Here is a 9,838-nt window from a genome sequence, read left to right as displayed (position 1 = left end):
CTCCTCCTGCAGCAGCTGCTGAAACAAAACCTGCAGAGAAGCCAGAACCAGCGGCCTTGCCACTAGCCCCCATCCCTAGAGATGCTAGGAAGCCAGGAGAACCCCCTGGCTGGGGCTGGCTTTGGGTGCAGGGGCAGGAGGTAGGGGCATGGACAAGGCCTTTTAAGTCATCCCGAAGCGGTAAGAAAACGGGCAACACGTCACCTTCTTAACCAACCTTCTTATTTCTTTATTTGAAAGGCACAGCTTGTACGTCCTTGATACAGCATTTTCAGTTCCTCTTATTATAGGTCAAGTGATTAAACACAAAAAGCAAAACAAGATCTTTCTAAAGGACTATATACAAACACCAGATTATTATTTAATTTTATTTTTTTTTTGTTCCATTTTTGTTTTTTTAGAAGACACGCTAGCGCACGGAGATAAGAACAGAGAAAGCTGCTGTATCCTCTACGGGGGGGGGAGTGCAGGGAAGGGACCAAGGGAGCTCCCAGGCGCCCGCCTGCCCCTCGGACAGTCCCAGACCCCAGACCCCCGGCAGCCGGTGCTCTGCCAAGGGGAGCGGGCAGAGGGGCCCCCCCAGCCAGAGGCCAAGGAGCAGCGCGAGGAGAAAACCCGGTGGCTGGACGCGTGGAACTGCGGCGGTGCTGCGGGACTGGTTAAAAACAGAGACATGCAGAACAGCAAGGAGCCGGCCGGTGCTAGCGCGGGGGCCGGAGACGCAAGGAGATGGGGAGCGCCTGGGGTGGGGCAGGGGGCGTTGGGGCAGGGGTCCCAGCAGGGGGTTGTGCAGAAACCGGTAGGAACGAGGGTCGTCGTTAAATACCGAGGGGGAGCAGCAGGCGGGGGCCGTGGCACCCCCGGAGAAGCCCAAGCCAGAGCCAGGCCGGGCATGGGGGGGCCACGCAGTGGCTGCCATGGCGGTGCCGCGGGGGCTGCCCACCGGCAGGGCACCCCCAGGCCCCACCACCACCTGCGGATGCTGCATCTGGCATTGACCCCCCAGCCCCGGCCCCTTCTCTCTAATCCGACTTCTCCCCATCGTCGTCTTGGTGGGCGTCCCCATCATGGCCGTTCTTATCCTCCTTGGTCAGGTGCCCCTGGGAGCCCAGGGCCGAGAGCGAGAGGAGGCCGGAGCCGGCGCTGACGGCAGGGAGGGACGGGGGCTGCAGCCCCACGGGCAGCGGAGTCAGAGGCAGCGCGAGGGCTTGGAGCTGCGAGAGCTGGTGCGCTTGGAGCTGCTGCTGTAGGGAATGAGGAGCGGACAGGGGGAGGGGAGCGAGGAGTCGTCATTTCGAGGGGCCCTGGGCCCCCCCAAGTCCTGCTGCCTCAGCAGAGCCCGTGTCAGCAGCTGGGCTCAACCCAGAGCACTGGGCACCCAGCCCCAGGAGGGAGGCACAGCCCAGCCTCCTCAGGCTGCGGCAGCCTCCTGAGAAGGCTCAGCAGCAAGTCCCCAGCCCCCAGCAGGCCCGGCCTTGGCCACCGGCACTCTCCAAGGACTTGGTTAAACCCCTCCCGGCCTTGACCATGAGCAGATGGTGTTTCCACACCCAGGAGCTGCCGCAGATCCTGCCCCAAACCAAAGCCTCTCTTTACAACCTGTGGGATGGAGCAGGAGCCCACACCCCCTGCAAAGCCAAGCGATGTCCCCATGCCAGCAAGGCCATCCCAGCACATGGAGCTACCATCCCGTGGGGCCTCAGCTCTGACACGGAAGCCCAAGGCACTAAAGCCAGCCCCCCGCCCCCAAACCACGTACACGTGCACCACGTACACGGATGATGGAGTTCAGTTCTGGTGCTGTCACCTGCTTGGCTCGTTCAATGGCTCCCAGGACTTGCTGCTGATGCTGGAGGGAGAACAGAGGAATTTGGGGTCATTTCAGACACGGGAGGGAAGGAGAACAGGGACCCAGCAGGGCTGGTGCACACACACACGCGTGCACACACACACACACACACACGGAGGCTGCTCAACCCCACACGGTCCCCTACTACCAGGCCTGGCCCTTTCACTCCAGCAAGTGGCTTTTTCTTTCCATCTTGGCAGAAGGACAGTTCTGGGGAAGGGGAATATGCTGCATTAAGATGCAACGGGTTTAGTCGTGGCTTAGTTATTAGCCAGCTCTGATCTGATCAGCAAGCCACTTTGTCTTCCCCCGGAGCAGGTGGGTGACAGCAGCTCAGTCTATCCCCCAGCCCCACAGCTAATCCAGACCCAGAAACGCAGCCCCCACCCCACAGCTCCTGATCAGAGAAGAACGAAGCGCTCAGCCTCGGGGTGGCGCGGGGACAGCTGGCACCGAGGGTGCTGCAGCACCCCCCTCCCCTCAGCCCTCCCAATTAATTCCTCCGGAGGGCGAGAGGAGCCCATGAGCCACGATAGTTAGTGGGGCAGAGGAGCTCAGTCCACAGGAGCCGTATGGAGCCATCTGCACCAAGGGGACGGACGGACAAACAGCACAGCCTGGGGGCCTGCTCGGACTCGGGGCCAAACCTCTTCAGAATGGCTGATCCCACAGGGCAGGGGTGCGGAGGAGCCGGGGTCCACATGCACCGGGCCCCGCTCCCTCAAACCAAGACCCCTGAGCCAGGCAGTTACCTCCTGTGAGAGGTAGGGCAGAACCTGCGCACAAATCCCATTGAGCCTCTTGACGATTTCAGCCTGGAGGGTGGGAAAAAACAGAGAGGAATGGCATCAGGGGACCCTGCGGCACCTACCCTGAGCACTGCCCCCCTGAGAGGGAGAGAGCCCGGCAGCGTCCTGGTTTGCATGGGGACACCTCACCCCAAAGCCCCCCCCAAAACGGTTAAATAAATCCACGCTGCTGACTGCAAAGAGCAAGTTTTCAATATTCTCCTCCCTCTCAGGGTCTCCAGTATTATATTAACGAAGGCAGGAGCAACCAGAGAGAAAATTTATTACAGATCCAGGTGGGGATGCATTGAATTGTGTCCGCCGTGCAGAGGCAGACAGGCAGGAACGCTGCTGCTGCAACCTTGGCTCTGCCCCACCGGCCAGCTGCTGGGCACCTCCAGCCGCCCCCTCCTCCTCCTCCACCCCCAGCCCACAGTGCTCCCCCTGCCCCACAGCTGAGCGGGCAACACTGAGCCTGTGCTGAGATCATGGGGCCGGAGGCAGCTCCTGCACTAACCTCAGCCAAGCAGGTGCCAAGGCTTGGGGGCATTAAAGCTTTTCTGCTGGGGAAGAGTGAAGCTCTTGGCCCTTTGCAACTCACTTTCCACCAGATTCAAAAGGAACGGGGAGCCAGAGGGTTTAGGCAAGCACTGACACGGGCTGGGAAACCTCGTGGGACGACAGTGATGATTCAAAGCCTCTCAGCAAGCTGCAGGTTTCCCTCCCAGAGCAGCCCGTCCCACGGGCTTAGCGAACAGGGCGATGGGATTGGAGGCTCTAAGTGCGTTTGCAGGGAGCAGAACTGTGCTAAGAGGCTTTTAGCTGAGCCAGGACATATACAGATGACTGTGACTGGAAGCTGAAGGAGGCTCATGTTGTTAACAGCACAGGTAATTAGCCACTGGGGATAATTAACAACTTAACCACCAGCGAGGGTAATGAACGAACTCATCCTGGCTGCAGCAGAGCCTCCCTCCATCACGAGGAGGCTCTCAGCAGCTCCAAGATCGCACATGGAACCACACCAAAGGGAACGCCGCCTGCTCCGAGGGCAGCAGCCTCCTGGGGCACCAGAGCTGGGCACCTGCAGGGCTGGGGGGGCACCGCTCGCCCTCTGGCCCAGGCTTGCAGCCCTTGCCCGACTGCAGGACGGCGTTGAATTGAGGCTCCATGTCCCCGTGCAGCCTGGCTCGGGGTACCCAGACCCGCAGCATCCCCAGGCAGGGTCCCCACCTTCTGGAAGGCTTTGCAAAGGCAGCTTTTTGCCAGGACGATTAATTTCCCTCCCAAAAAGAAAACATGTTTTTAAGGTCAAGGGGGAAAACTGTGAATGTCCTCTCCCACCCAGGAGCTGGCAATCCCAAAAGCAGCTTTGACATTTTACAGGCTCATGGCATTTCCAGTTCCTGAAATACCACTGAAATGATGGGGACAAAGCACAGCAGACAGCCCACCCTCCCCAGAAATTAAAGCACTTGGAAATGCCTTCCCCTACCTGTTTGTGCATTTCAATATTCAGCCCGTAGGACATCTCGTAATACTGCAGAGCAGGGTAGAAAAGAACAAAAGAGGTCAAATCTCTACCAGAGAAAGGGGCTCCGTGCATTGGTGCTGGGAGCCACCGCTGCTTTCCTATCAGTGTCTTTACAACAGCTGGGCAAGGATGGAAGGAGAGCGGAGGCAACCAAAGGCAGCTGCAGGCAGCGACCCTCCCCATGTCCAAGGCAAAGCACCCAAGCCCAGGGGGCTCCGCACGCTGCTGCGGACAGGACCTGGGAATCGCCTGGGCCCCATCCAACACCCTCACAGACACCCTGCAGCACCCTGCATCACTGCGAGAGCGGGCGACGCTGCTCCAAGCATGCCAGCAGGCTCAGGGCTCCGCGGACGACAGAGGCAGTCTGGCTCTCCAAGCCGCACCTGGCCAATATCCTAACACCCACGTGGCTGCTTCAGCAGCAAATGGAAGAGATCACCACTGGGCTCCAGCTAGCAAGCAATGCGTCCAGCTGCACACAGCTCCAGCTGTTTGGGAAAAGCTGCGTGGAAAAAAACACAGGAAACCACACACAAAAATAAAAGCACCCTCCGGCCCCCACCAGCAACAGGTAGCTACAGAGCAATCTATTGGCAAGAGAAGTTAATTCCTGGCCCCTAGAAGAAGCTGTTTTTAAGGCTGTTTGAGAGTTTAGGAGTCTCCTCCCTCAGCCACTCTCCTCCTCCTGATCCTTCAAAAGGGAAATAAAATCCCCGACTGCGCTCCTTTAATTCAAAGAGGGGAAGATCACTGTCGCTTCGGTACCGACTGCACGAGCTGGAGAAGCGCCTGGCTCGCCATCATGGCTATTTCTGTCTGCTCCCACACCGCTGCCGGCTCTCGAGGCTTCTTTGCATTCTGGAGACCGAGCAGGAAGCATGAGCCCGACCCCCACGCTGCTAATTGTGGCTTATTCAAGAACTGGAGCAGCTGTAGCAGCTTTGCAGAGGCACAGAAACCCCTCTTTGCTTCCTGCATGCAGTGCAGGGAGAGAAGCAGCCCTGCACCGGGGCAGGGCCCTGCGAAGCCTCAAGCTCAGCACCGCCAGCAGCACCCTTCCTCTCCACACCACGGGCAGCCGCCTCTACCAGTTCTGGTGACCGATGGCATTACGGGGAAATATAAATAAATTTCATCTCCAGATGTGGCTGCGTGAGAGTCTCTATGCAGGCTGCAAGGCCCAGGAAGCAATCATTTATTGCTGAGAAGGGGGCAGCATTAAGAGCCAGGCTTCCCCACACCTGTATGGACAGCGGTGACTGGCTCTCCACAGCCCCATCCCAAGTGCGCCTTGCTCCCCGCAGCCTCAGGGTCCAGACACGCAGACAGTGCAGGAGAACGGAGAGGCTGCCTCCACCATTTCTGGTTTTAAATTCGTAACTCTCCTCTGAAGAGCTGCTGCATTAATTTCTACATCTTATCTCTTCCTTCCAGGGCAGGTGCAGCAGCTGGCAAGCAGGCACCACCTCCATCTTTATGGGCAGCATCGCAGCCTCCTGTTAACTCCTTGATAGCAAGGGGACAGCGCAGCCTTGCCCTGCCTCACTCTCCGGTGCTGCCAGGGGCTGGTCTCCACGTGGGGTGACAGCGGCGCTGCCCAGCAGCCGAACGGTCGCCCTGCCAGCAAGGACACAGCTCCTTCACAGAGGATTTCTCCTTAGAGTCGGCTGAGCCTGCCATCCACGTGTAGCAACATTTCTGCCTTTTCCCGGCACTGCCCCGGGGGCTGCACACGCTGTGCAGGGCCACGCGTGCAGGCGCTCTGCCCCACAGCGCTGTGGGGCCACTGGGCATGCGAGGAGGTGCGCAGGGCTAGGCTCCCACCTGGCAGCTGGCTCCGGACCCCCACCCTGCAACCTCCCGGCACACAGCCCCATCCTGCCCTTGCCAGGAGCCTCCTGGAGCCCCTGGGCGCTGCCTCCTGCAGCCCCCTCCCTGCTGCATGACCCCCATGTCCCCAGGCGCAGGCAGCAAGGTCATGCTGTCTGCAATGACCTGGCTTCCATGCTGCCCTCAAGCATCAGGTTGCCTTTACCGAGCAGCATTTAGGGCCCGGGTACCTCCCAAGCCACCCTGACCTCTTTCCGCTCCTGCTCTGTGGAGAGGAACCACCCTCGCTTCTCCAGGGGCGGATGATGAAGCTGCCCCAGCTCCTCCACCCGTGGGCTGCGGATGGAGGTGAAGTGCAGGATCCTGGCTCTGGAATCCCCTCGCCCCGTCACCAGGACGGTCCCAGTGCTCCCCAGCTGCCACGGGAACGTTGGGCTGTCGGGTGCAGGCACCCTGCCACCATCAGCTGGGCCCTTCCCTATTCTGCGTCCAACAACTCTGCTACTTCCCTGCACTTCAGCAGCCCACCACACGTAGACAACACGACGCGCAAGGAGCCCTGCTTTCAGGAAAGCCGACGCCAGCCTGGTCTGCAGACCCACTGCTCCGTGGGCAAAGCCTCTGCCACCAAAACCCCAACACCAGCACCTGCTCCCTGCCGGCATCCCCACCCATGCCACCCACGCGCTGCCAGGGCAGGCCCTTACCATGACGTAGTGACGCTGCATCTCCGATTTCTCGCTGGCTAGCTTGTCGCATTCCAACTTCAAGCTGAAAAGCCAGAAAACGGTAAGAAAACCACAAGCAGGAGGTGAGCGAGCTGCTCAGCACGGAGCAGTCGCATCCTGTGGCCCCACACAGCCCGTCCCAGCTGGGCAGGCTCCGCAGGCACCATGACCCCAGCGCCCGCGGCAGGTCAGGGCTCAGCCGTGTCTCATCTGTACGGCAGCTGCTGCGGCAGAGCCTGCTCCCACCTCCAAGGCCAGCATCCACCAGGATCCCACTCGGGAGAAGCGGCACAAGGCTGCCCCGCAGCCAGGCATTGACCGCACGGCTCTGCCTGGCGCAGGGAAGCAGCGGCCGCAGTCGTTTGGGTTTCCTCAGCTGATGCCAGCAGCGGGGGACACTGTCTAGAAGGGGCCTGCCTGCTACATGCCACAGATGGTCTGACTTTGTTTCCTGAGCTGCATCAGGGCCTTTTCCGGGCGGCGCAGGGAGGCCCAGGTGCAGTGCAACCCTCCAGAAGAAAGGGTTTCCTCTCTCTCCCGGGTTCTTTGCACCCTTATGAGAAAACGCCGCTGCTCCTCGCGCTTGACGAATCTCCAGCTCCCCTGCCAAGCAGCTGCAGCCAGCATGTGCAGTGGTTTTATGTTTCAAACAAGAAACAGCTTCACCTACACAAAACCTGCCTCTCTGCAAGCAGCTCAAGTCCCGCAGAGGGGGGAAGCATCCCCTGCAGCGAGCGTGCCCAGCGAGCGGGCCCCTGCTGCCCACAGGCACAAGGGCACCGCACTGCACTGCCACCGCCCCGGCGCTACCGAACCCGAAGCCCGCGTGCGTCTGAAGTACACGCAGGAAGCGACGGCCCACCAGCAGCCAGCGTTTGGGCCAGCAGAAGCATTTCCACACGCACATGTGGAGAAGCGGAAGTGTTTGGATTTAAGTGCTCCCTGCAGCATTCGCAGTCCAGGAATGGCAGCCAGCGAGAAGAACCGAGGAAAACTCCCAGCGAGACGCGGGAGGCCTGGCAAGCCTCCGCGCAGCCCTGGCTGAGCCGCGCTTGGAGGAAAGGCCTGGCCGGGGCAGGAGGACCACACGCTCTGCTCGGTGGGCTCCTGCCCAGGCGCGACGAACGCCGTCCCACAGGTGCTCCTCCAGCCTCACCAGCCCAAGCCGCAGCCGGGTCCCTCCGGGCGCCCCGGTTCTGTCCATGCAGGGGAGCGCCGGGGGCTCTCCGGGCACCCCCAAGCCGTACGTACCTGTGGTACTGGGCCTGCAGGAGCTGGAACTCGTCCTTGATGCGGTCGCAGGAGTCGGAGGTGGTGAACTTCAGCTGCTGCGGCAGGTGAGAGGAGCCCTTGAACGACACGAGACGGCGCTGGGCACCCAGCGGGGCGGGGGGTGCGCGGCCCTGCCTGCCGCGGCCCGGGCCGGCAGCGCTGCCCCCAGCCGGCAGCGGCGCCCCGCCGTCGGGGGGGCCGGGACCGGCGGGGGACCGGGGCGGGAGGCGACGCCGGGGGCGGCAGCACCCGGGGACAAGGGGACGAGCCCAAGGTCACCCCGCGGGGCCGGGCGCGCCCGAGGCTCGCCGCCCCCCCCCCAGCCCCCGGGACCCGCTCGGCCGCCCAGGCCATGGGGGGAAGTGTGAAGGCGGCGGGGCCGCCCCGCCGGAGCACGGAGGCGGCTCTCGAGGCCCGGCCCGCGGCCCCCGGTGCCCGGCCCCGCCCCGCGCCGCCCCCCGCCCCGCACCGGCCCCGGGCCCAGCCCCGCGGGGGCTCCCGCGCCCGGCCGCGCCGTACCGAGTGCCGGCTTTGTGGAAACATCATGTCAGGCTGCGGCTCGGCCCCCGCACGGAGCGGCCCGCTCTCGGTCTCGGTCTCGGTGCCGGTGCCGGTCCCGGTCCCGCGCCCTCTGCCGCCGCCTTTGTCCGCGCCGGGCCCGGCCGCCCCGGCCCCGCGGCCGCCCTGCCCGGCCGCGCCGCTCGCCCCGCGCCGCTCCCGCCGCCCCGCCGCCGGCGCCTATTGTCTAATGGCGGCTGCGGCTCCGCTCCGTCCTGCGGCTGCTCGGCACCACCTGCCGCCGCCGCCACCTCCCCGGGCCGGGCGGGCCCACGGCCGCCCCCGCCCTCGCCCGGCCCCGTCCCCGCCCCCGCCGCGCGCTGCCGGCGGCCGCGGGCCCCGCGCGGGCTCCGGGCGGTCGCCGGACCCCGGGCCCCGGGCGGGCCGCGGGAGCGCGGCGGGGCCGGGCCGCGGCCGGAGCGGAGGTCCCGAGCCCCCCGGCGGGGAGGCGGCGCGGGCCGGGCCGGGCCTTCCGCAGCGGCGGCTGCGGGCTCGAGGTCCCTGCCCCGCGCCCCGGCCGTGCCGCCGGGCCCTGCCCGTCCCCGGTGCCCGGGATGTTGGACGGAGCCCTCCCGCCCGGGTCTCGCCTCGCCAGGCTGCAGGGCCCCGGGCTCGGTGCCTGCCACTGTGCTACCGGCCAGGTCGCGGCTGCTGCTTGGAGCCGGGCCGGGTAACCGTGGGACGGAAACCGGGCAGGGGCTCCCGAGGCAGACCCCGGTACCCAGCTGGGGTTTGCTCTGCGGTGAAGCTTCAAACCTCTCGCGGCTCTCTCGCTCAGAAGAGCCTCGGCCTATGCAGTACAGATCGCTCCTGCGGCTGCTGGTGTTGCACCTGTATTAGAGGGAAGGGGAAGCTCTGCTGTCAGCGAAGCCAACTCTCCGGTCTAGTACAGGTTCTTCTGGATGTGACACCGCAGGATCCGAGCCCCTTCCGCACCGTGAGGGCAATGCAGGGAACGCCGCCACACGCGGCTCGTTTTCACATCCTTCCCAAGCGGAAGAGCTGGGTTTGTATACGCAGGGCTTTTGTTTTGCTTCATTTCATCCCTGCCTTTGCTTAGCATGAGGGAAGGCAAAGGCAGGGCAATCCGCTGCCCTGGGCAGGAAGGTGCCATGTTTGTACTGGCTCTTATCTCTTGGAATAATTCCTTCCACGGCCTCAGACAAGGCCTCAGGAAAGTTCTCTGTGCACAGGCAAACCTTGCCTACAGGAGAGTCACAGTGTGGAACCAGGTCCAGCAGCAGAAGAGCTTTTCTCCGCAGCCTGCAAGCCACCC

The 9,838-nt window shown here is 63.2% G+C and overlaps 1 protein-coding gene across 2 annotated transcripts; it reads right to left on the bottom strand.

Annotated features, from left to right (window-relative positions):
* Positions 1 to 386: 386 nt before the first annotated feature.
* TLE5 (TLE family member 5, transcriptional modulator) lies at positions 387 to 8,687 on the bottom strand. 2 transcript variants are annotated; one of them, XM_035569968.2, is made up of 7 exons: positions 8,524 to 8,687; positions 7,984 to 8,081; positions 6,712 to 6,775; positions 4,133 to 4,177; positions 2,602 to 2,664; positions 1,775 to 1,849; positions 387 to 1,244 (listed from the first exon to the last, which is right to left on the bottom strand). In XM_035569968.2, exons 1-7 carry the CDS (start codon positions 8,548 to 8,550, stop codon positions 1,023 to 1,025), a joined length of 594 nt encoding a protein of 197 aa, XP_035425861.1. In that variant the 5' UTR covers positions 8,551 to 8,687; the 3' UTR covers positions 387 to 1,022. The 2 variants fall into 2 exon arrangements, with proteins under 2 accessions (XP_035425861.1, XP_035425863.1); XM_035569970.2 differs by having other exon boundaries at positions 387 to 1,241.
* Between the last annotated feature and the right edge of the window lie 1,151 nt (positions 8,688 to 9,838).

Source organism: Cygnus atratus, chromosome 26 (genome assembly GCF_013377495.2).
Source record: "Cygnus atratus isolate AKBS03 ecotype Queensland, Australia chromosome 26, CAtr_DNAZoo_HiC_assembly, whole genome shotgun sequence".
Lineage (NCBI taxonomy): Eukaryota > Metazoa > Chordata > Aves > Anseriformes > Anatidae > Cygnus > Cygnus atratus.
This window is presented reverse-complemented; position numbering and strand designations above follow the sequence as displayed.